General features: G+C 45.7%; 1 protein-coding gene across 11 annotated transcripts in view; it reads left to right on the top strand.

The window, feature by feature from the left end:
* Positions 1–26,988, top strand: part of AGAP1 (ArfGAP with GTPase domain, ankyrin repeat and PH domain 1) — a 644,171-nt gene that overhangs the window by 301,018 nt on the left and 316,165 nt on the right. For all 11 annotated transcript variants that reach the window (XM_030802725.1, XM_012501083.2, XM_030802726.1 and 8 more), the window contains 3 exons: positions 6,436–6,563; positions 8,029–8,184; positions 16,497–16,589. In XM_030802725.1, the coding sequence (XP_030658585.1) occupies positions 6,436–6,563; positions 8,029–8,184; positions 16,497–16,589 (377 nt within the window). The remainder of the gene's footprint in view (positions 1–6,435; positions 6,564–8,028; positions 8,185–16,496; positions 16,590–26,988) is intronic.

Below are 26,988 nucleotides of genomic sequence, written 5' to 3' on the forward strand. Positions count from 1 at the left end.
TCTTTAGTAGATGGCACAGTTTGGCAGGATCTCCACAGGTGTGTAAGTGCCAGGCCATGCCGTGGGTCCCATGGTTCACTGATTGTCATTAAGGAACATACTGTAGCCAGAAAACCCAAGAGACCGTCATGGATGTGTGTGCTTTCTCATGTGGCTATGATTTGACTTAGCTTTTCTTTATTGCTCAAAGCACAGATCATATGAAAACACATTTAGGAGATGGGCTTGAATTATCAACAATATAGAGTACACCTTCTTTAACATTTAACTTTGAGATTTTCATGGTGAGAAAAATTCTGTGTATTTCTTTTTACTCCGAAGTCACACATTCTGAACTACATAGGCGTTGTGGCCTGGCTAATTTTTGTATTTTTAGTAGAGACAAGGTTTCACCATATTGACCAGGCTGGTCTCGAACTCCTGACCTCAGGTGATCTGCCCGCCTCAGCCTCCCAAAGTGCTGGGATTACAGGCATGAGCCACTGCACCCAGCCTGGAAGAACCTTTCACTGAAAGGTGAAGTAAGTGTCACCTTTGGGTGGAGACACCAAAGACAGAGACAAGACATGCAGTGCCCTCAGCTGCATAAATTTTGCTTTTAAAATATTTTCGTGGAGTAAAATTAGTGTTTAGTCTCATGTGAATTTCATCAGTGTGTCTATGGTGAGCATTTAAAGTACGGTTTTATTGGAGATGTGGTTCGTACTTTATAATCCCTACCTAACAGTGCTTACTCGGAATTGCTCCCCCGCCTCCCAAGTTACTGGCCTCACTGTGCTCCAGCTTTCCCAGTAGCAGAGGAACCCTCTTCCCAAACGTGGGCTCGATTTACACCAAGTCATTAGTTGTCATCTAATGGTGGCTCTTCAGTGTCACTGGAATCTGTACGCTTTCTCTGTGTCTTCCTTAGTTCTCTGCCCCACTTTTCCCCGCCCTTTGCATGTCATCTGGTCACTTTTCCCCGCTCTTCACGTGTCATCTGGTCCCCCACAAAGCTTTTGCATGGGGTTCGTCTGAGGTCTCTGCTTATTCCAGAAGAGACTATGGTCCTTATTCAGTAGTGCTAATATAGGGAAATACCAGGAGTGGACAAGCCACCTTCCCCAAACATGAAAGAGCCCAGTTTTGCTAAGGAGCTGTTGAAGAACTAGAAATGGAACAGCACCGTGGTAGGATTTGCCTTTGAGGTCGCCCCGCGGTGTGTTCGGGGCATTTAGGGGACAGTCAGGGAGACTCATTCGGAAGCTGCTTTGGTCACGAGCTATGGAAGGATAAGTCTTAGACCAAGGCAGTGGCAGTGAAGACAAATTTCTGAGAAACTCTGGTGGTTGAACCAATAATCTGTTAGGTCTGTTCTGTCCATGCTGAAGAGTGGGTTGTGCCATTGACTGAGCTAGAAAACAGATGAGAAGCAGGTTTGAGAGAGGCGAGGACTTGAAGGCGCCTGTAGCAGATCCAAGGGGAGATGCCGAGTTGGTCATTGGCTGCACAACTCTAGAAGGCAGGATGTGAGGCAGAGCTCTTCATGGCAGTGGCGATGCTGGGAGCTCCTGGAACTGAGATGGTGACCGAGACATTCGTGAGGAGGTTGCCTAGGCAGAGGGCATGGGGAAAAAGAGGACACCAGGAGGATGCCAGGGAAGCACCCGCACTTCAGGAGCCAGCAAGGGAGGACGAGAAAGAGAAGTTCCAGCTGGCGGAGGAAAACCAGGGACGTCAGGGTTCATGGAAGCCCGAGGAGGATGCAGAAGAGGAAAGGAGGGAATGACCAGGAACGCCACGTGCTGCTCAGAGGTCTAGGAACGTGTGACCTAACCTCCAGGCCGCTCCCAGTGACCATGGCAATGGCAGGCCCAGCCAGGGATTGCAGAGAGCAGGAGAGGCAGAGTCGAGCAGCATCCCCGGGCTTTCCAGAAGGCTCGGCTGGGAATGGGGCGTGGCACACGGTGTAATTGGGGCAGCCTTGGCGAGCACCTCCTGTGTGCCGGTCACTGCACTCAGTCCTTTTCAGCATTTTGTTTAGTTACCCAATCCATTTCATTTAGTCACCCAAGTACAAGTTAGAAATTGATGAGAAACTGAGGGTGCAGAGCAAAGAACACATGATTTGTGCTGTGGAACCAAGACAGTCTGTTGGGTGCTGGCAGAGAAGCTGGGTGTTCGATTGCCACATGGTGGTGTCATGAGCAGTCCCGGAGCCTTTGGATTGCTCTGGGGGACTTGCTGCCTGGTTTTTCTCACCTGCAAAATGAAAGAGCTGAGAGGATGAAATGAGTTAATAGATGGGAAGTGTAGGCTGCCCAGCCCTGCTCAGCCTTTGAGCAGCAAAGAGGAGGAAGGGGGGGAGGAGGAGCTGTCTTCTGGTTATAGAGGCCGTGAGGTTGGCCTGGAGGCTCCTAGTGTGACCGAGGGCCATTCCTTTCCTCATTTTGTGTGATTTAGAAACAAGGTGGAAGTAGAAATTGGGCATTATGTCAGGATTTAATGAAGTCTTATTTGGGAGCTGTTGTCTTATTTTTAACCACTAATTAAAGGGTGCTGTTTCCCTCTATAGAATAGAACGTTTACAATTTGTGGATAAAGTAAATGTATACCTCACTTTTTTTGTTAAGTTCTTAAACTTTTTATTGAAGAATGGAAACATACATGAAAGTGTATTTGGGCTTAAAAGGTTGTCACAAAATTATCCTCAGGTCAAGAAGGGCCTATTTCCAGCCCCCAGAAACCCCTGCATCCTGTCCCAGGCACCTGCCTCCTCTGCTCCCTGAAGATGAGCACAGTTCTCCCTTCTCACCCCGTGGTGAGGCCGGCTTGGTTTTCACCTTTATACAATGTACACACACACACACACACACACACACACACACACACACACGCACAGTTGAAGGTGCTAGTTAAAGGTATCTTTTATCTGTTAACCCAAATAAAATTTTTAAATTACAGAGGAAGTGACTTATAAAAGAACACTGAGCATTACTCTTGGGAGTGTCAGGAGGATAATAAAATTGGTAGTGTCAGTAGTAAGAGCAAATGTTTTCAGCACCTGTTGACGCTGTTTTAGATTTAGGAGTAGCTCATGTGACAGAGTCATAGTGAAGTGCGCCGCCCAATTTGAGAAAAGATCAAATCTCAGTGACAAAGCTTCCAGATTTTTTTTTTAATTACATTTAATTTTTTTGAGACAGTCTCACTCTGTTACCCAGGCTGGAGTGCAGTGGCGTGATCTTGGCTCGCTGCAACCTCTGCCTCCTGGGTTCAATCGATTCTCCTGCCTCAGCCTCCCAAGTATCTGGGATTACAGGCATGCGCCACCACACCCAGCTAATTTTTGTATTTTTAGTAGAGTCAGGGTTTCGCCATGTTGGCCAGGCTGGACTCGAACTCCTGACCTCAGGTGATCTGCCCCCCTCGGCCTCCCAGAGTGCTGGGATTACAGGCGTGAGCCACCATGCCCAGCCGCTTCCAGATTTTTTTCAAGTAAGTCCACGTGATTGTGTTTCTGATCTATGCATCAACACACATTTACATTGAGCATATTTGTGTCTATGCACCCACACACATTTACATTGAACATATGTATTTATATAAAACAACACATTTATTTCTTGAATAATCAAATATAGACAAAAACTCAATGGTTATAAAAAGCTTCCCAGACAGCATAGTCTGGGGTAATAGTCACATGTTAAACCTATTAACATTTAAATGTTCTAAATATTATGAGTAATTAACGATTACAGCCACAGAAGAACAGCTCCCTCCCGTGACATTCCATCCATTTTCTTTGAGTTGTTTTTTGGGGGTGGGAGTGGAGGGGGGTTCCTCCACTCGCATAGACACACCAGGCTTTTCCCTCTAGGAGCTGTTGTGAACTCACCCAGCCAGCTGCTGGGTTGTGTGGGGAAGGACTGTGGATGTCTTGGATAGCAGTTGTCATACTAGTTTTTTGCTTCCCCAAACAATTCATTTAAGGATGTCTTTAAGTGAGGCGCCCAGAGATTCCACCCCATCCCTGGGACATCGAGCAAATAGCAGCAACAGCCATTGGCAAATTTGTGGCTGTTGGCAGCATTGACTCTGTAGTCAGTTTGCATTTTCAAGATGGGGGAGACGTGGGCAGACGTTACAAAGGAGTCCTTTCCCCTTCCTTTTCCTCATGCTCCCCCTCCTCCTCCTCAACTCAGATACTTTTTGTTCTTCATTAAAGTTTTCTCTTATTCTTATGGGTTACCCTATAGTTTTAAAGCATTCAAGCAGTCCGTATATTTTAGAACAATATATTTATAAATCATTTTCTTTCCTTGATTTGTGTATGGAAGCAGGAAGGACATAACAGGTAGAGGGGAAATAGGACAAATATGAAAAAAATAGAGTTTTAAAAATACTACCAGTTACTGGATATTGTGGCTTCATTTTATTTTTTAATTAATGTGGTAGAATAATAATTAAATGGACAGAAGAATTTTAGCAGTTAACGATGCTAAATACTCTTACTTCGCACATCCTGTCTGTAGTTTGATGAGAGGCTTTGTTGTAAAAATATTCTCTTTACTCATGAACTGACTCTTCCTAGACTCCATAGGAAGGACAGAATGCTCATTTGCATTTGAAGTTTCATACAGTAGGCGTTTTCATAACATATTTGACTGTCTTAGGAAGTTTCTCACATCTTCCCTTAGTTTCTACAAATGAAAATGTCGGCAAAGCTCTCAGAGCGTGCATCCGAGTCCTATTTAATTCTGACATCTGCACATTTCTTACGCGTGTGAAGTCAGTGTGGCATCCAGCTGAATAGTAACTCAGGCTGGGAGCAACATCAGATTTCAGTGTGGTTGATAATCAAAGCCCCTTATTGCTATTTTTCAAAAACAAAGTAGCAGTACTTTAGCACTCACCCAGGCAATTATGATTTTTGGCTAATTTACTTTTGGTTTTTGCAATTTCAGGATACCTAGACAACACATTTTGCATCTGTTGAAATCTTAGATTTTATTTTTGAGTTCACATAATGACTTTTAAAATATTCTAATAAATGTCTTCAAAGACCCCAGATCAATATGCCAATGGTTCTGAGATGACAGAGTGCTGCGATATTCCTCTGTAATTTAAACATGATTAGCTGATGAAGGTTATGATCAATACATTACCGGAAGATAAATTAATTGATATCATCCTTTCAGGATGATAAGAGGCCTGTTGGAGGTGGGATGTAACTAATGAAGCTGCTGCTTCCTCTCTGTGAGCCATTTTTTATATATTGCATTTTCACTTAATCATATTTATACTATCATTCATTTACATGAAACCCATAGGCTGTGGACAAACCAGTTTCTTATTAAAATTGTATTCATTTGGAAAAGAAATTATCTGCAAACACTGTATGGGCCCCGTCTGTGTTATAACCTATTGCTGGGGAGAGATGACGTGTTCCTTTCCGTGGACATCTTCGAAAATAGCAACTATCTAGGCAAAGACAAGGATTGAATATCATTGAACTTAATTACTGCTAGTCCCCAAAGACACACATCTATTCAAATCAAAACTGTAGTTATTCTGCGGCAGTGACACCATTGGTGTAGGAAGAGTTTTCTAATCGTTGACTTCCTTTCCAATTACATTCAGTATGCTTTATCAGCGAGCCTATTTGCCAAGAGAAGTTATGGCTGGTTGAATTTAGATTTGTATTGATTAAGATAAACTTCCAATGTGTGCAGTAATATATTTAAATAAAGTCTTTGATATAATTACATGTCCTTGAATATAATTCTGTATGATAGCTTGTAGAGTTAAGAGGATTTCTTTAGGCTTTGGGGGAAAAAAAAGATTGTCTTTCCAAGGGGTTTGGTTAAATTGCCCTGCCTTATTTAGGATTATTTTTGTTCCAAGTAACTGGAAGAAAAGATGATTTTATGAGAATAACTTAAATGAGATAGGTGTGTATTTTTTTGCTTTACATTCCTCTGAGGTGGTCTGTGCAGGGCTGCTGAGGCCTTCTGTGGAGTCGGGGGACCAGCTCTATCTGTCTCCCATGTGGCTCCTGTTCCCAGTATCACCTCGTGTTCCACGGTGCTGCTGAGGCTATGTAACATTTGTGCATTTCAGGCAACAAGTAGGAAAAATATACAAGAATTTAGGCAAAGGGAAGCTCTCAAGGAAGATCCTTAAAAGCTGCCCTGTGATCCTTCTGCTCTCATCCTGCTGGCCAGAGCTTGTGTACCTGGCCATGTTCAGCTGATGCGGGGGTGGGGGGACGGGAGGAGGCTCTGGAAAATGTCGTATTTATTCTGGTTGTCATTTGCCCAACTAAGAACCAGGAATGCTGTTGCTGCGAAAGACGGAAATAACAGATTTCGACAACACACTGATGATCTCTGCTCTGTTCCTGAATTTGGAAATTGATTGACATGGATTTCTTTTTGTCTGTGTGTCCACCAGTTGCCCAGAAGATTGTTGCCACAAGGAAGAAGCAGCAGCTGTCCATAGGACCCTGCAAGTCGCTACCTAATTCTCCCAGCCATTCCTCCGTCTGTTCCGCGCAGGTGTCCGCCGTGCACATCAGCCAGGTACGTTAGGTGACATGAGAAGTCACTCTTAGAACCAAAGAGAATGTGCAAGTAGTGTTCCCAGCCAATGCTAAGGTTGATTTTTTTTTTTTCTTTTCAACTTTATAAGTAACAGCATGTCGTAATTGACTTAACATTTTCTTCAGAAACTGCTGTGGCCAAGTGATTTTTATGGGAATCATTCTTTAATGTTTTCTGTCTTCATGCTGCCTGTGTTAGGAGGCATGCTGGCCAGGGTGGTGATGGGAGGTGTCCTCACTGGTGATTTAAACCACCCTTCTCTGGTCTTGGTCCTAGTCTGCTTATAGGTTGAACAGTTGTGAGTAAATCTTAATGGCCAATCTCGCTTTATACTTAAATTTGGTAGTGGCATTCAATTATAATTACCATCTCCCTTAGGTCCCATAGAAACTGCTATCTTTCCATAACAACATTTTGCAAAATTATTTACTTGGAAGCAAACAAAATAATGGTCACTTTGAAAAACTCAACCAAAAACCTCCTAAGGAAACAGTTGGCTTTGTTTTTGCCTGTGCTTGTTTTTTGATCATGTTTCTTGGGCAGGTATTCTATTGGCACTTTTTTAAGGACATGGCAAAAAGGTTCGGTGTCATACTTTCAGTTTGCTTGGGAAGCCAGTAAGTTATGGCATGTATTGTCAGAGCCTGTCAAGGTACAGCCATGAATGTTCATGCTGGCTGGGCTGAGTGGCAGTTGCCTGTAATCCCAGCACTTTGGGAGCTCAAGGCAGGTGGATCGCTTGAGCTCAGTAGTTCAAGACCAGCCTGGGCAACGTGGCAGAACTGCATCTCTGTATCTACAAAAAAATAGAAAAATTATCTAGGCGTGGTGGCTTGTGCCTTGGGAGGCTGAGGTGGGGGGATCACCTCTGCCCAGCAGAAGATCTAGGCTGCAATGAGTGTGATTGTGCCACTGCATTCCAGCCTGGGTGACAGAGTAAGACCCTGTCTCAGAAAAAAAAAAAAAAAGAAGAAGAATGTCTTCACTTGCTGTGTTTAATTTTCTGTGAATCTTGAAATATTTTTCAAAAACACTCAGATTTTCCAGGTGTCATTTTCATAATGCTGGCTGTGGTTCTACTGATCTAGAGCAGTGGAGGAACCATAGAATCCATTTAGTTTAACCAACCCCTTTCATTTTCAGAGGAAAGAGAAAATAATCAAATTTGAACTCTCAGAAATCTTTTAAGTTAGATGAAAGAGACTTCTTTGCCTTCAGTCACTTTTCTTAGGGGATGCCACTGAGTGAGATGATTGGCATGTTCCAGGACGAGACTGTAGACGTGACGCTAATACACCTGGCAAAGCCATAGATGCAAGTCAGCCATTCTCACGCATCCCTTCCATGGGGCTGATGCTCACTTGTTGGTTATGACCTTGCCTAAGTGGAGGCCTTGGGTTCCTGAGTGTGTCGTTAATAAAACCTTGGATTTTAATCATTTCAGACAAGTAATGGAGGTGGGAGTTTAAGCGACTATTCCTCCTCCGTTCCATCGACTCCCAGCACCAGCCAGAAGGAACTTCGGATCGATGTTCCTCCCACTGCCAACACGCCCACGCCCGTTCGCAAGCAGTCCAAGCGCCGGTCCAACCTGTTCACCGTGAGTGTCAACCCTGGGTGGAGATTTGAATGCGATTCTGAAGCGTGTCCATTAACGTAAACCTGGTTGCCACATGGGTCAGTGGTATTTGTAGAATCTCAACTATATTAAAGTGAATACCATTGATTTCTGTGGAAGACTAAGAAAATTAAGAGAAGCAAAGATTTGGACATTGAGTAGAATGGGAATTTCTTCATGTAGATATTCCTGACTTCGTGTGTCTGAAACGAAGAGCTGGGGGTGTGTATAAAGGCACTTGTTATCCTGTGGCTCCAGCTAAAGACTTGTCACAGTGGATACAAGGAGATGACAAAACTCTAAGATTCCCAGATGTGCGTCACTAATCATTCAGGTGATATATAAGCTATGACTGTCCACAGGCCCTCTTCTTCTTCTGCTGGGGTGCCAGGCGCTGCCCTCAGGTGGAGTGGGGGACTGGGAGGTGCTTCCTGGAGGCTCATTGCCATGAGGCTCTGCACTTGGGTTTTTTCTGTAGAGCATGTTGAAAGCAGAGCTGAGCTATCTGGGTTCAGGTTTATAAATTCACAATCTGGGTGCACTCGGGCATGCGTTGTTCCTTTTTTTTTTTTTTCTTTTGAGACAGGGTCTCACTCTGTTGCCCAGGCTGGGGTGCAGTGGCTCAGTCATGGCTCACTGCAGCCTCAACCTCCTGAAATCCTCCCACTTCAGCCTTCTAAGTAGCTGGGACCATAGACACTCACCACTATGTGTGGCTAATTTTTTTTTTTTTTTTTTTTTTTTTTGAAAGAAATGGGGTCTTACTGTGTTGCCTAGGGTGGTCTTGAACTCCCGGGCTCAAGCCATCCTCCCGCCTTGGCCTCCTGAAGTGCTGGGATTATAGGCATGAGCCATAGTGCACAGCCAGCATGTGAAGTGCTTAAAACTCCCTGGGTGATTGAGATGCAGAGAATCCCTGAACTACAGAGGTGGCAAAAATGCCACCAGCCTGTCCCTTCCCTGTGCATAGCAGACATTACCAGTCAATCTGGAGTCTACACAGTTGAGACCCAAACTCCAGGCACAGCTGCTGTCAGGTGACTGAAGCCTTTGGACTTGAGAAGAACGCTTTTCCTCCCTGGATCACGCATTACAAGTACATGCTTTTGAAACAGTGCTTCTGAACCAGGGTGGTTTTGCTCTCCAAGGACATTTGGCAACTTCTGGAGAAACTTTGGGCTGTCACAACAGGAGTATGGGAGTGGGAAGGTAAAGGTTCTGCAGACATCTAGTCGTGGGTAGCAACCAGGGGTGCTGCAAAGCATCCCACAGTGCACAGGTCAGCCCCTCACAGCAGGGGATTAATCCAGCCCCACGTGTTAGTGGTGCCCTGTTTTAAACCATCTGACTTCCATTTTGGTTGATTACTGCTGACCCAGATGCAAAGCTCTAGAGGGGTGGCCGGGAGTCGGGTTTGCTGCCCCTTTGTGAATCCGATCTTGATGTTACATTGCAGTTCCTGCCAAGCCTGGGAGATCCCCAGCCCCTCTGCCACATGTCTGGGGCAGTCTCATTGGATGCTCATGACTGGAGGCGGTTGCCAGCTGCACACACCCCCTCCTCCCCAGCCTCCCCTTGCCTTTGCTAGTTGCCTTGCACCACATCAGCTCCCACAGAGGCTGCTGCTGGGCAGCAGGGTGAGGACTGATCAGACAGATCAAGCTCCCATCCCGGCCTCTGCTGCTGATGGATGTTTGACCTTAAGTAAATTACTTGACCTCTCTGGGCTGGAAACCATAGTACTTCTGCAGTGGGGCTTCCGGGAGACTTCCTGGAGGAGGCAGAAGAGATCTGGTGGTATTGCTTCTGTGGTTTTCTCACTCCCATTGATGCTATAAAATGATTTCTGATAGTGTTAAGCATATGTGATAGATTAGGAGGTGGGTATTTAGGTTTCTGCAAAATAAAGGTGAGTATCTCACATGCTTAAATTAGTGCATGGATAACATGTTTTGTTGGGCAGTTTCTTCAGACACACCGAGAACAGCAGCAGTCACCTAAATAGCTGCTTCCCAGCTCTGCCTAACACCTGGAGCCCCTGTCTACACCCAGGCTGGGGGGCTTTGGGTTGAAGTGTTTCCTCCTGGAACAGGCTGCACAGTGACTTGGTGGCTTGAGAAACCAATAGCCAAAGATGCAGCTGGATTGAGAGAGGGTGGGCTGTGGGCAGGTGGCCTATGCCCCGGGAGGGTCAGCGGGCTTGTCATCGTGGTGGTCGAGAACACCTTCTGTGTCTTTGTTAAGGGAGTGGAAGGGGGAGAGCACTCATTCTCAGATGCCTTCTGGGGGCCACATTTTCTGCTTGTTGACTTTGCTTTCTCTTTTAAGGAGAGAAATTTAAAAACCACAAAGTATCTTTAAAAATGAGAATATTTATAAGGAGAGTACCAGCACCTTCCCATCCCCTCCCTTTATAAGCTCTGGAATTGCAGTGTGCCAGAAAGTAGTATCCCACTGGGTACCTGACAACCAGATGACTTAGGGAGGAGAACACTTTAAGGCAGAGAGAATCAAAATAACAGCCCATTTAATAAATATTGACTTAACATCTGCTCTCTGCACAGCCCTGGTTTTGCTCAGTGTCTAGGAGGAAGACTCTGCTAGAGTCAACCCATGTTCAAGGGAAAGCGTTTAGGGTGAAGGAGAAGGGGCTCTCTCACACTAGGAGGAGAGACCCTGTTGCTATGGATTCACCCTGCAGACACACGGTGCACTTACAGGCATCCGTGAAGAGGCCAGGCAGGGCAGGTGCAGAAGCCAGTAAAAACTCATTGCTACAGTGACCAAAAATCACCATTAATTATTTCACCATTAATGTGTCACATAATATAATGGTCTGCCTATGGATCTAAGGGTGACCAGTGTTTGTTGTCTTTCTCCTTAATCTTGGAAAATAAATTTGAGATCAGATCAGAAATTGAATCCAGCTGCCCCATCGGCATTAGTGGGAATAGAAATTTGGAGTCATAAAAGAAGCTACCACTGCAATAGGTTTGCACTGTGGCATTAAAGGAAAAGATGGTGAAAGTTCTGGGCAGGGATCCATATGTTTGTCCTCAGTGGGTTCGACATTGAACAAAATGATGGTGATGATGATGGTTGTGGTGATGATGGTTGTGATGGTGATGATGATGGTTATGGTGATGATGATGGCTGTGGTTGTGATGGTTGTTATGGTGGTGATGGTTGTGATGATGGTTGTGGTGATTGTGATGATGGTTGTGGTGATGGTGATGATGGTTGTGGTGGTGATGATGGTTGTGGTTGTGATGGTGGTGATGATGGTTGTGGTGATGGTGATGATGGTTGTGGTTGTGGTGATGGTGATGATGGTTGTGGTTGTGATGGTGATGATGGTTGGTGATGGTGATGATGGTTGTGGTTGTGATGGGGTGATGATGGTTGTGGTGATGGTGATGGTTGTGGTGGTGGTGATGATGGTTGTGGTTGTGGTGATGGTGATGATTGTGGTGATGGTGCTGATGGTTGTGGTTGTGATGATTGTGATGATGGTTGTGATGGTGGTGATGATGGTTGTGGTAGTGGTGATGATGGTTGTGGTTGTGGTGGTGGTGGTGATGATGGTTGTGGGTTGTGATAGTGATGATGGTTGTGGTTGTGGTGGTGGTGATGGTTGTGGTTGTGATGGTGATGATGGTTGTGGTTGTGGTGGTGATGATGGTTGTGGTTGTGGTGGTGGTGGTGATGGTTGTGGTTGTGATGGTGATGGTTGTGGTTGTGGTGATGGTTGTGATGATGGTTGTGATGGTGATGATGGTTGTGGTAGTGGTGATGAGGTTGTGGTTGTGGTGGTGGTGATGGTTGTGGTTGTGATGGTGATGATGGTTGTGGTTGTGGTGGTGATGGTTGTGGTGATGGTGATGATGATGGTTGTGGTGGTGGTTGTGATGGTGATGGTTGTGTTTGTGGTTGTGATGGTGATGATGGTTGTGATGGTGATGATGGTTGTGGTAGTGGTGGTGGTGGTGATGGTTGTGGTTGTGATGGTGATGATGGTTGTGGTGATGGTTGTGGTGATGGTTGTGATGATGGTTGTGATGGTGATGATGGTTGTGTGATGATGGTTGTGGTTGTGATGGTGATGATGGTTGTGGTGGTGATGGTGGTGATGGTTGTGATGATGGTTGTGATGATGGTTGTGGTGGTGGTGATGATGGTTGTGGTGATGGTGGTGATGGTTGTGGTGATGGTTGTGATGATGGTTGTGGTGATGGTGATGATGATGGTTGTGGTGGTAATGGTGGTGGTGGTGATGATGCATGCAGTGTAGTCTTAAGTTGAAGTTCCTGGAAATAGTAACTCCACTAGATGTCAGTGTCATCCAAGGAACAAAAAGAAGGCAAGTTAATTTTGAAATCATAGCAATTAAGAAATTAAATTTTTATCATGACCAGTTTTCTTCTATTTTGAAATATGTAGAATTGAATAGACTCTTCATCCCTGGCAGTTGTTGGTGATTATAGGCATAAACTGTCAAAATGTGTATTTATTTGGAAGTGTCTAGTCGGAAGACAGATGCATGATATGCAGACGATGTTAGTGAATAAAAATTCGTGCAGACTGGGATTGTAACACCCAGCTGGAGGGGCACTATCCACCTTATTTATTAGAACATCATAAAGAGGCCATAGTTAATTAAGTAGTACATGTATCGTTTTTTCTGATACCGTTCTTATACATTTTATAAAGTAGACTGTAATGTACTGCTCTGGGCTAACATTTTGTGCTCCCAGATGTTTGTTTGCATATATTCATATACAATTTTTAAACAAAAATAAATGACTTTTTTATAAAATAGTACAAACAAAATCTCTGTAATAGTCCAAATTATATGTTACATTTGCAGTAGGAATTCTACTTTACTAATCAAACACTAAGTTATATTTTATTTCACTTATTTCTTTGGGGAAAAAAAACAAACATTAAAAGACTGTATCCATTTAATCCCTACTTTGGTAATATGGGTTCTTAGAGCAATTAATTTGGTTTAGCGGCCCTAGTTTACATGTGTTTAAAATGTTTTATTAGAAAAATTTTTCAAACATACAGAAATAAAAAACATATGTGTACTCACCACACACTTCGCAAATACAAGCCCTTTTCTGCTACGCTGCTACTGCAAGAAATAAGCAAATCCTAAATAAAAGTTGCAGCCCCTTCTATGTGCCTCCAGAACACATTTCTCCTGCCTGTCTGCCCAGGGATCAGCATTAACCTGAATTTGGTCTATATTATCTGTGTCCATGCTATAAACTTGTTCTAGTGTGAGTCTTGAAATTGCACATTACATGGCTTTGTCCATTTTCAAGCTTTATAATAACGATGTCATTTATGTGATATTTTTAAAAAGCTTACCATATAATGTTGATAACATTAAACAGAGCCAAGTGTACCCAGGAACCAAAGATTGTGAATATACATTGCCCAGCTCAGAAACTTGCCATAAAAAAATAAGGCAGCAAAATTCATAGTGTGAATAGAACTGTTTCAATGGCATTTATTTGTTTTTGCAGAGGAGCTCCTGGGTACCTCCCGTAGTGTGTTCCAGCAGCCATTGACTTAGCCACTGGTTGAAAGGGGGAAAACGGGCTTCTCTTTGATACAGAGGGCTCTTGGCAATGATGCGCTTGTTCCTGTAGGCAGGTAGTTAGTTGATGGGGGTGTCTGTCCTTCATGGCTTCTCTCACCACGGCAGGGGAAGTTAAACATTTTTGTAAAGAAGCAGGTGATAATTGGATTACCTTAACCTTTCTTCCCTCTGCATTGAGTGTTTGTTGGAGGCTAAGCAGTTACTATGGTGGCTTGCTGTGTGTTGACGTTAAATCTGCAGCCCTTCTGGGATGGGCGTGATCTGCTGTTGTTACATTTCTGGCAGTGTGCAGCAGGCTGTATGCAGGGCAGGGTCACTCCTGGCAGACGCCGTGGTTGCTGAGGGCTGCCTGGTGTCTGATGATTCCTCGGAGCCATTCCAGCATCACAGAAGGATGTGCCATTAGTGATGAAGTCTCCCAAGTTGGCAGAGAAAGGAAACCTTACTGGGAATTTGTATATGCTGGGGTGTCTATGTCCATTGGATTTGATTTAGTCTGGTTGTTGGATTTCAATTTTATGGATACAGCCTGATGTAGACAAAGTAATTGTGGGGCTAAGGTACAGCAAACTCTTTTGCCTAACATCTTGCCACTGTTCTTTCCCGAAATTTTAGTTTTTTGACTGTCTCCAGCAAATTGTTAAAGTTGTCAGGAAATTTTTGTTTTATTTTTCCAGTGAAGTCTTACTGAAGTTTCAGTCTCTTTTATCTCAGAGTGTGTGATCAGATATTGAGTTTAGTTGTTCACAGTTCATGTTCTAAGCTGTTTACAGCAGGGCATTGAGCTATTTCTTCCCATTTCAAGTGGAATCTGAAATTCTGCTCTGAGAATGGAGTGGCTGGGGGGACAGATGTGCTGCCTTGAGGAAGATGTTAATTTTTTTGTTTGTTTTGTTAATTATTCTGGTTAATAGAGAATAATGAAGATGGATTTCCAAATTTAGAAATTTAGAATATGTAAAATTCCCAAAGTACTCTTAAATATCTTTGTTAATTAAAAAAAAAATTTTAATGTTATCACCGTGTGCTTTGAAATTTATTTTAAAACTAGGAACCTCAAGAAGCCAGCTTTTCTCAAAAATTGAGATGTGGAGAAAAGAATTTAAGGCTATTGTGTAGCTTTTACTATATATTATTAAGAATTAATTAAAAAGAAAAATGAGCCCTTGACAAAGAATTGATAAATATCTCTATTTTCCTTCTAGCCCAAAGGGTTAACCTTACGTTTTATATTCTTCTGCAACTTCATATTTGTTGCTTGATTTATTCCCTGTCATCTCATTCTAGGCATCCACCAACCTAAGGGGGAAACAAGTGCACAGTGCTTGGCACGTAGTAGGTGTTCAATAAACATCAGCTCTTATCACCATCTGAGAAGCATGTTTCCTAATGAGCACAGCTGCCCAGGAGAGTAGCACCCTTTGAAGTGCTAGATCTGAGTTTCCATCATGGGAACTGTTCTCCTTGTCCTCCTCCTTAATTTGGTAGCAGCCTCTTCTGGAATCCTAAATGTGTCCCATCAGCCCCTGTTTGTATTATGACCCATGACATTGCCCCTTTTCATATGTATGTTTTTTAAATCAGCTGTTCCATCTCACATCGCTTTGAACCTGGATTCCATTAGCTTTTCATTGTAGCAGTGGACACCACAAAGTCTGTTCATTTCATATATCATCTCAGATTTGAAAAGCACATGAAAATGTTTCTCCATTTTCAATATTGCGTGAGTAATGTTCCCATTGAAAAGTAATGGAGTGAAGTTGTCACTTGTCAGCACAGTTATTAAGGAGGACGAGTCTCCGATCTTTCTCTCATAATAAAATAAATCTGTCAGAAAATCATTGTGCTCACACTTTCTCATGCCACGAGAGAGGAGACTGAGACGATGGAGCTCGTTCAGTTTTACCCAAGTCAAGGTGTGCTTTTGGTTGGGGCTTCCCTGGGTTAAAGGTCGCCACCCTTCCTGCCTGGTGCCAGCCACTCGTTGTCCGCAGCATGTCAGCAGTGCATCGGAGATAATTGACTCAGGACCTTGTCAAATAAAACTGTTCATTATTTCCCAAATACTGACCTTTTGTCCAAAGGCAATTTTCAGGGGTTTTTTTTTTTCCCCTTCGTTATTTTTTGTGGTATTGTCCACTAGCTTAACTTCGAATTTGCCATTTTCCAACCATCCACAAGCAATAAACGGAAAATGTTAACAGCACCTTGATACTAATCAAGGGTGGGCCGTTAAATGGCACAGCTGACTAGTTAACAGAATTTTAAAATCATTCAAACATTAATTAAATACGTATGTTTATGTGGTAGATTTTCCAAATAAACATTGAACAGCCCCTTTTTTCCTCGGCTGTGTGAACTGCAGCTTTCGAATGCGTTTTTCTGTTGGGCGTTACTTTCCTATATGGCCCATTGGTTTCTAGTAATTGAATTTTGAACTTTTTAAAAAAGAAAAGATAATTTTGTGGTGGAAAAGTCGGGGAAAGTTTAGACGATTCTCTTTAAAAATGATGAGTCAGTGGAGATGAACTACCGAGCCGTCTGCTTGTCGGACGTGTCTGTGCGCACACATAGATCGCGCATGTTTTCTAAGTGTGTATTGGCAGGAATTCTGCAAATGGGCAGAGCCCCGTCTGTGAACCGCAGCCCTTACCCAGATGCCAACTTTCCTTTTGCTTTGCAGTCTCGGAAAGGGAGCGACCCAGACAAAGAGAAGAAAGGCCTGGAGAGTCGTGCGGACAGCATCGGGAGCGGCCGAGCCATCCCAATTAAACAGGTGAGCAGCCTCCCCATCCTTCCCTCCCTGTCGCCGGAGACACACCTCGGGTCTTCCTGGAGATGATGCTGGCTCCCGCGCCAAGCTCTGTCTGATGTGCTCTGTTGATGAATGTAGAAGTCTCTCACTTGACATCAATTAGCAGAGTTCCTGTGTGTATTCAAATGGGATCATTAGAATGAGAAGAGGGAACGGAGACAACAGACCTAATGAAGTGCGGGCTGCCCGCCTGCATATGGAGTGCGTTTCCAGGCTGAGAGCCTTCAAAGGCTGCCTTTGTAGCGTGGCTTTGATTGGGCCGCGGGCCGCCGGGCAACAGGGGTAACTCAGATCGCCTACAAGAGCCCCTTGTGATCACAGGAACAGCCCGACGTGGCCCTAATTTGCTCTCACAGACGGACATCTGAACACTGTTTCAGGCTGGTTTGTAACAACGAGGCAATTAGTTGTGATAATCATAGCCGGTGTGTCAGCTGTGCGCTCTTGTTTGTAATTTGCTAATGAAGGAATTGTAACTTTGATTAGGTTCGGTTTCATTTAGACCTTATTATATAAAGGAACATTTACAGCTGTAATGTGGGGCCTTAATTAAACTTCCTCATTACACAACAGGACTTGAATTCAACCATTTGTTTTGGCCTATGTTGCTAGCCTGGAACAGGGTTTCATTAGCCCAGAAACCGGATTCTAAATCACTTTATGTCTCCAATAAGAAAAAAAAACCCTGGAGTCCACGTGTGACGTAGATTGTGGTTTGATTTCCAAGGAGAATAAAAATAGAGTTCAACCCCACACAGCGGCTTCTGAAATGTCATCTTTTGGTTTGTTAAAGAAAGCCAATTGATTTAGAGTGCATCCTTCTTGAGCAAAAGCCTCTGTGGGCAGGAGAATGGCTCCACCTCTCAGGCACAGGGCTTGTGACCGGTGTGCACCTCCGGTCCAGCTCACTGCTTTGCTCTCCTCTCTCCTGCGGGCATCTGCACAGCGTCACTAATCCCTTAGGAACTGTGTAGGCACTGGCTGCCCTTAAAAAGGGGAGAGTCTTTCCACACTTGGAGTTGGATTATTCTGGTGGTGCAGCTTTCGTCCATTTGAAGCAAATAGGAACGCAGCCTTAGAGAGGGGCCAGCCAGTGTCAGTGTGAAGATGTGGGAGAGGAAGGGGTTAAATAGGGCCACAGCATCTTGGGTGAGACCAGAGGAGGGAGTCCACAGAGTTTCCCAAGGAGCCCGGGAACTGTTGCAAAAACCACACCTCTGCCCACAGCGTAACCGACCCTGCCCAGGAGCAAGCTTTCTCCTTCCTTGCTCACAGGACACGCCTTTGCCAGGCAGAGAAGAAGGAGGCCTGCAGGTCATCACCAAGGCCCTCATGCATCTATGTAAGACACACGATCATCTACTGGCCCCAAATATATGGATTGGCCCGGGGCACCTTTAGGAGAAATTCTCCTCCCTCCGTATATTCAAAGACAACAACAACAGAACTTTCCACTTTGATGGTGGGTGGTGTTTTCACTGTAAAACACTTCAGAGGCCCATGCACATAGTTGCTTATTCTTTCTTGGTGCATTTATTTATAACCTAACTCTGCGTAAGCTAATTTTAATGTGTAATTTTTATGCCATTGATACCTTTTTCAACTGGAATTATAAAAATCATTCTTTTTCATAAACTGGTACCAAGACATTTCCTTTGGGGAATATTAAAACTTAATAATAGACTGTTTTCTTAATGCCTGTCTGTGGTTGATTTGGGTGGGAGCACTCACCAGCCTGGCTGGAGTCCCTCTGTGCGAGCCAGGCGGGCCCCCGGTATAATTGGAACCTTCATTCAATTTGTACCCTGCTCATCTGTGGAGGGGGCTAGCTTTGCAGGCTAGCTTTTCAATATGTGTGCAGATTGAAGTTGACCATCAAGCGTAAAATGAGTATTATCCAGTCCTTGGAAGCCTTTCGATTGTGAATGTTCAAAGTAATCTCGTTGAAATCTAAATCATGGTCTGATTTCCTGGTGACTCCTGGGCACAGGGAGCTCCTTGTCCCTCCTAATTGTCCCCCTCTTGCAGCCACAGATAGCTCCCTCCTCAAATCCAGACCTGTCTCAGCAGAGTCCCCTCTGTGGCCAGCTCTCCAGGCCTTGGGTGTCTCATCTGTAAAATGGGGAACTGGATGATATCTGAAGCCGTTGAAGCAGTTAGATGTGGAGGTTCCACAGAGAATTTTTAAATGTTAGCAAAACTGGATTTTTAAATTAATCATGTTCAGGGCACCCTTGTCAAAGCCTCTCTGTGCATCGGGCGGTTTGATGTGGGTTTGCAGACAGTTGTATCGATCTATCTCACATCCCTGTGTGTGCCCTTGTTTCTAAAGGAACATAGATCACTCCAGGTAGCCTGAATTCCTGACCCTCCTGGTGTGATGACTTCAGCATGGAAATGAAATGAGAGGATTGCAGGGGATGGAGCCTGATGGCCATATTCTAGAAACTCAACCAAATTATTTGTTGAATAAATGAACAATTAAATGAGTGCTTATTATGTAAGTGCTGTTCATACGAGATCCCACTTAATCCTCGACATTGCCACAGTTATGGTAGCTGTGTTCTCCTTATTTTAAACACAGAGATAGGGAGGGCCCTATACCAGGCAGCTAGGAAGTAGGTCCAAGGATTCGGACCAGGCCTCTCTGCCCCTGTGTCTGCACTCTCTCCACTTTCCATTGATGAAAAGCCTTCAGAAAGCTTAGGAAGCAAAGTTACATGTTTTAAATTAAGTAAGTGAACCACGACCTGAGACAAAAATATCTTATGACTGTATAAAGAAACCTCCGAGACTGCCTGCAGCAACATGTTTCTCCAGGGATAATACAGCCCTGCTCAGCCATTCTCTGGGTGGGAGGCATCATTCCATTCCCGTCCTTACCGTGTTTGCCGCAAACATGTTCTCTGCTCTTGTCCCTAGCTGCAGAGAACCGTGTCTTAGTGCTTAGCCCATGTGAAAGACTCGGGTCTGCGTGATCGAAGCCTCACACACCAGCTCATGCACCTTTGCCTAATTTTTAGAACCTCAGCAACCTGCGTGGAGTTGCTAATGCAGACTCTTCTTTCCCCCAACAGGAGTCTTGTAATGGATGGTTTAGGATCCAGGCAAGGCAGCCTTCAACACTCTCTGCAACCTCTAACCCCTGAATTTACAGATAGTACATGTCGCAGTGGCTTATGTTAACCCCCTTTCACTTCCATCTGATACCTCGTTCGCTGTAAGCACCCAGGCTCCCCCCACCTCATTGTGGGAGCTCACCGAATCATGATGGTCAATGACATTATCTCTTTCGTCTTTCTCCCAATTAAAGATTCCCCATCAAGAATATGACTTATTTTCTGGACTATAACTTCACTTCTTGCGGACCTGGGTCTACTTCTCCTTTGGTGTCCTTTCTGGGGTCTTGGAGGAGGTTGGTTCAGAGAGTTCGGTTTCTTTTTTTTTTTTTTACTGATAAGATAAGGTCTATTCGAGTAAAAATTAAAAAGCAAAGCAAGAAAAAGAAAAGCCAGAGGCCCGGCTCAGCGGCGAGTGGGCTTGTCACGTATTAATTTTTCATTGCTGTGGAGAGTTGTACATACATAATCACTTGATTGCAGTGGGAGTTAGGGAGCTCCTATGGTGCCATTTGCATAAATCTTGTTAAGTCAATGGCAGTTAATGAAGTACAAATGAGCCCGGAGAAGGTGACATGCAAATCGTGGGTGGCAGATGGGAGGTCTGTTTGGGGGACGGCAGCTGTGTGCTCTCCTTTCTTTCTTTCTCTTTAGCATTTTTTAATCTCTATATTTGAGTACAGATACACAGCCATACGCCTTGGCCTCCTCCCTGCCCTTCACAGAGCCCTGGCCAGAGAACCTGGCCATCCCCTCCTGCCTCTGATGTCCAGGCTGCAGAAACCGTTCAAGACTTGCCTTGCACTTGGTAGCGTACACTAGAAGGATTTGAATTTTTTGAAAATCATGCTCAGTTTATCTCATCGTGCTTACGCAATTGAAAGCATATTATTTTTACTTGGTGGGGACACACAGAACCTCCTCACTACACCTTTTGAGACTTTGTGTTGTCTCACGAGGTTTCAGAGAATAAAAAAGAATCGAAGATACCATCTTTGCCTTATCATGCTTCCATTTGGGAGTCTTTTCTTCCTTTTTCAGATAGGCCAGCTGTATTTACCCATTATTCCCCATCCCTGGTTTGTGGTTGGACCATCAGGGGATTGGCATTCCTAGGGTTAGTCAGGAATGAGAAATACAGAAAGTGTGCGGGGCGCGCTCTGTACCTCAGGCCATGGGGACGACCCCTCCCTGTCATGCAGACCCCTCAGGGGGGCCGCCCCTGGCCTGGCCCAGCTTTGGCCAGGGTGTCTTGCGCTCGTGGTTTTGTGTTTAAGGATTTAAGTGCTAGCAGGACTCACAGGGAGCTCTTAGAGATTCATGGGAAAAACACTGCCTACGACTTTCGGAAGTTTTGTGTTTATTTGATCAACTGGCTGATGTTTTGAGAGAACCAGGTCTCTGCTTGCCTCGAAGAAAGGTGTAGGCAGAGAGGTGTACATCAAGAGGCAACAGCCCTGTTGACAGCTGCGGTGGTCACATGGTGGGGGTCCTTTTCTTGCAGGCCACCCACCCTGGTCCTTCCTCTGCGATGCCCGCCAAGGCACAGTTTCTCAGTTCTTTGGGCTGCAGGGCGCTGCAGGGGACCCTCCATCGGGCAGGCTCCCTTTTGTGATGCTCGGTGGATGCACCAAAGGAACAACATCTCTCAAAAAAACTTTTTTTTTTTAAGTCTTCATTTTGACCTTGAACCCTGATGTCATGGCCACCTCCAGGGAGTCAGCCGTGAGAGCAGTCGTTTCCCAGCAGCCATCTGAAGCCGCGGGAAAAGCCTTCCCAAGCTGTCAGAGGAAGAGCCGGCCTGCCCGGGGCAAGCCCGCCGCACCCGCCATCGGGCCTGTGAACTGTTTTGAAGCCGTGCGTGTTTTTGATTCTCAGTTGAGTAGAAAGAGGCAATTGTCAATTAAGTGAAAGGAACCTCTGGAGTTAATCCCCTCGTCCAGCCTGCCGCAGGCCACCGACCTGTGTTGTCTGGTACCTGGGATCAACACGAGGGGTGTATTGTGTGGCGTGGGCAGAATGAAAGCAGCCTAATGACGCCCGCGTTAACAGCTCCTGAAACTTTGACACTGGTCACAGCGAGTTGGTTGACTGCCTCACCGGCGTGTGCTGCTTTCATGGAGGAAACAAATGTGAAGACCACGCTGAAACTTGATAGAGATTGGAAGAGATGGAGAGGAACGGCAGTGCCCTTCCTTCAGGGTGGTGGAGAGAGGAGCTCCACAGGCCTGCGGCCTCCCTGCGTAGGCAGAGGTTTACAGGAGGACGGCTCACGTTTATTAAGCCCCACCATTGAGGAACCAAGGTGAGCGAGCGAGAGGCTCGCCAAGCGTACGATGCCCACCCACATGGCAAATCAGCTCTGCCTGGGCATCGGGCCCATTTTGCTCCCCAGAAGCAGATAATTTACAGAGTGAACTTCCGTGCCCTGCAAGCTAATTGACCTCACTTGGGTGAACAACTCCCTGAGAGTCTTATATTCAGCCCGGTTCACAACAGACCCGGCCCAGTTACGATGATTAATGTAATAGCCAGGCAGGTGTATCAGTGCTTTTACTTTGACTCCTCAAATCTCATACTGTCATTGCCAGAACAGTCCAGAATATCTGGAGGCCTACACGTGAAATGACAGTCATCTGTCTTTGAGTATATCGGGCACACCTCCCCTACATCCCCGCCCTTTTGGCAACGTTGGTGGGTGACAATATGTTCCTCACAAGATGCGCAGAATGTTTATTTGGAATTACTTTAGCCAAAGCACAAACTCCATCATTTATACACAAATCTGCAAAGCAATCGAAAAGAATAGTTCCCTTGGTCATGAGGGCTGCATGAGGGTGATAGGAAGTAGTGTAGCCCTAGGTGCTTCATACACGACCAACTGCCAGGCTAACAGAATGGCATTTCCAAGAACGGAAGTTAGTTTTAAGACTCAGTGTGTCCTCTGTGTATCCATTATCCAGAGCTGGTGAAACAAGAAAAGTTCCTTTATCTCCCTCGCAGGGCATGTGATGGGCTGTGGCTCACTCTTCGGTGTCCTGCAGCTTAGACCCCTAGGGGGGCAGGCAGACAGGCGGATTGTCGGGAGCGTGGGCTCCGATCCCACAGCATGGTCTAGGGCCGGGCGTTCACAGCTCCTGAAGCCCCAGCGGGCGTGTGTTACAGTGTGCTTTTCGGTTTGGCTGTCCACAGGCAGCCTGTGATCATCAGCTCAATTAGTCCCTCTGCCTTATTGCAAGGACAGAGGGTTTTTCTGTATCCCGGGGTTCTTGCCTTAGTGTACAGGAAGAATTGGATCACACTTCAGCTTGGAGAATGAGTGCAAGGTTTTACTGAGTGGTGCCAGTAGTTCTCAGCAGATGGATGGGAGCCAGAAGGGGGATGGAGTGGGAAGGTGGTCTTCCCCTGGAGTTGGGCCACTCAGTGGCCGGACTCTCCTCCTGCCGCCCCCGGCTGAATTCCACGTCATCCACATCGTTCTGCCATTGGTAGCCTGCCAGAGTCTGTTGGTGTGTTCTTTTGCTGGTGTGCTCCTCTTGACGCCCAGCCACTTGTGTGTGTGCCCACTAGGGTCTCGGGGTTTTTATGGGCACAGGATGGGGGGGAGCGGCAGGCCAGGGTGGTCTTGGAAAATGCAATGTTTGGGCGCAAAAACTGGAATGCCTGTCCTCACCTAGGTCTGTGGGCACAGGCCTGAGGGTGGAGCTCTCGCCAGGGAGCCTGCCCTTCTCTACCCAGCACTTCCCTGCCTGCCTCCCATTTCACTGGGGTAATATCTAAGTGATTTGTTTCAGCAAAATAGTGCTTATTTTCTTAAACAGTGGTGGTGAAATCCAATTCCCCATGAGCTCAGAAATACAAACTCTCCCACAAGTAGAGGAAAGATTCTCAAAGTTAATGTTGCCAGAACTTTTTTTGTCTTGATAAATCAATAAGATACTTATTTCTGAAATTATTTTTTATCAGATTTGATCAACTAGTAACAATTGTGCACTGGTCCTTGTGTGACATGCCCCGGGTCCCCTGCTAGGGCTGGAGGAGGCAGAAGGTGTCTGCAGCCCCCAGGCTCAGCTCAGGTGTGTACTGACGATCCCATCCCATGACCCCCAGTGCAAGTGGTTGGGTGTCACGCCAAGGAATGGTGAATTCTACTGAGTTAGACAGGAGAGGGTGAGGGAAGGACAGGGAAGTGGAGGTGGGGACAATCCCACTGGACTGGGATATACAAGTAGGTGGTGGCAGAACAGGAGGGAGGCGGAGAGCAGAGCTGTAGATGGACGGGTTCAGGAGGAAGTGGGGAGGAGGGTCCTAAAGGCCCAGGGTGTCTGCTTGCCTGCCAAGGACTCTGGCTACTCTGCAGAGGAGGGTTGATTTCCCCATATTATTCGTAGGAGCAGTGGTGTCGGGGGTTAGAGACTCATGGCCGCACAGAGTGGATCTCCCTCTCCTTCTTACTCTGTCCCCATAGGTTTGAGATGATGGGGGTTCTGTTGTACCAGAGTATTGGCGGTAACCAGCGTTTATTGACCACTTTTCTGAGTGCCCTGTGCTAGAGCTTTCTACTGCTGTCTGCCTTACCTAGGAAGTGCCGTGCTCCCCTTTCCCATATGGGAACATTAAGTCTTGGGGAGACAGTGGGGCGTGCCTGGCAGCCCCACACAGCACATGAGTCCCCAGGGCTGCCATAATGAAATCCTGCAGCCTGGGCGGCTTAAACAGCACAAGTTGATCTCTTGGTTCTAGAAGCTGGAGGTCCAAGACAAGGCCTGGCAGAGCCCGTTTCTGGAGAGACCTTTCCTTGGCTTGAGCCTGTTGCCTTCTTGCTGTGTCCTCCCATGGCCTGGACTCCATGTGCACAACCCTGGTGTCTCTTTTTCTTATAATGATGCTAGTCCCATTGAATCAGGGCCCCATCTGTACGACATCATTTAACCTTGTCTCCAAATACAGTCCCACTGCGGGTGAGGGCTTCAACATGCAAATTTTGGGGGGACATATTTCATCCCGTAACACACAGCTGGGTAGTAGCAGAGCTGGGACGGGAGCTGAGCTCTGTGTGACCGAGGGCCATCTGCCATGTTCTTTCCATCTGGAATGTCCTAGCTTAGACCTTCCTGGTCACATAAGGTAAGGCCACTTGATTTCTAACCAACATATTTGAGAATGAAAAAGAAAAACTTATTTTAAGAGGCCACATGCATTAGATAGGAAACATACGAGACTCAAAGTACTCCGACTTGGGAGTTTCCATTGAAACTTTCCTAACTTGTGGTAAACTATTGTCATTTGAAATAAGACTGTTGCTGGAACGAACCCTTATACCAGGTGCGTAGCTCTCACTCTGTGCAGTGCGTTTTATAGCTGTTAAGGCCTTTCAGTCCTGTCCATGGGAGACCTCCTTCAGGCTGGTTTTGAAAACCAAAGCTCCCTTGCTTTGCAGAGGCAGCTCCTCAGGGCTGCGGGTAAATGTTGGACCTGCAGCTGGGGATGTTCAGGAAGAGCCTGTGGATTGAGCAGGTGCCCACTGTCCGTCAGTTGTATCACTAGTTGCTTTGGCAGTGGCTGTGGTGTTTTGTGTTTTAGTTAATTTCTCCCAGGTATAAAAGATGGCTGTATACTCACTTCATTACTGAAAGAAGGATACAGCTGGGCGCAGTGGCTCACGCCGGTAATCCCAGCACTTTGGGAGGCCTAGGTGGGTGGATCACAAGGTCAGGAGATCGAGACCATCCTGACTAACGTGGTGAAACCGCTGTCTCTACTAAAAATACAAAAAATTAGCCAGGCATGGTGGCAGGTGCCTGTAGTCCCAGCTACTCGGGAGGCTGAGGCAGGAGAATCGCATGAACCCAGGAGGCGGAGGTTGCAGCGAGCCAAGATCGCACCACTGCACTCCAGCCTGGGGGACAGAGTGAGACTCCGTCTCAAAAAAAAAAAAAAAAAAAAAGGAAAGAAAGATAGAGCAGGAGTGCAGAGACCCCAGGTCAGACTTAGGAGGCCTTTCACCTTAAAGGTTAAAATCCCCACACATGACAAGTAGCTATGACTACTTCCCACAGTCTTTGGCCATTTGCAAACACTATGTAGAAACAGATGTCTACCAGCTGGGTGTGGTGGCTCACGCCTGTCATCTCAGCACTTTGGGAGACCGAGGTGAGTGGATCACCTGAGGCCAGGAGTTCAAGACGAGCCTGGCCAACATATCAAAAACCCATCTCTGCTAAAAATACAAAAATTAGCTACACGTGGTGGTGTGCACCTGTAGTCCTACCTACCTGGGAAGCCGAGGCATGAGAATTGTTTGAACCCAGGAGACGCGGGTTGCAGTGAGCCAAGATCATGCTACTGGACTCCTTTTTTGATCTCCGTCTCAAAAAGAAGAAAAAAAAAGTTATCTACCAAGACTCCCGAGGAAGTCATATCATTCAAGTCTTATTTCAGTTCTGCAGTGTTTATTTAACAGTTCCCGACAGCAGACTCAGTTTCTCCTCATGTAGGAACTTGGACTGTGGAATAGGACTTCTCCCAAGCTGAGTTTTGTCTTTTGTGAATAGAGAATTTGACAACCAAACAAGCACCTCTCCTGGCAGAGAGAATCACTGGCCGCCAGAATCTCATGTTTTGTTTAGAAACAGCAACCGTGGAACTTATGGCACTTGGCATGGCTCTTAGACCAGACATGTTTTCCCAGAAATGATCAGGAAAGCCCAGACTGTGCACTCTGTCCCAAGACTGTCACTGTGGCTCTCCCTCACACACCCCTTGATGACATGGTTCTGCTTGTTGCCTACTCCAGAGCCTTTGGCTACACAAGTTCCAAAGAAGGTGGCGGCTTAAGAAGTCTTCACAGTCCTCTTTTGAGGCTTTTCAGGAAAGTCATCAGACAATGACATTTTTATCAGATAGTTTTGAGTAGCAAAAACACTTTTTCCTTTCCTGCATCTAAAAGTAAAAGAATTTACTTTTAACCGACTCACTGAAGGCCAAGTTTTGAAACCAAAAAACACTATTTCCTTGGTACCAAAGCTGACAGCTATAATTAAATATATAGGAATGTAAATATTATAAAGTAGGCATAGAAGAGTTGGTTAGTTTCAGGTTGGGTGCGGTGCGTCATGCCTGTAATCCCAGCACTTTGGGAGGCCGAGGCAGGCAGATCACTTGAGGCCAGGAGTTCAAAACCAGCCTGGCCAACATGGTGAAACCCCATCTCTACCAAAAATAGAAAAATTAGCCGGGCA

Source organism: Nomascus leucogenys, chromosome 22a (assembly GCF_006542625.1).
Source record: "Nomascus leucogenys isolate Asia chromosome 22a, Asia_NLE_v1, whole genome shotgun sequence".
NCBI classification, from domain to species: domain Eukaryota; kingdom Metazoa; phylum Chordata; class Mammalia; order Primates; family Hylobatidae; genus Nomascus; species Nomascus leucogenys.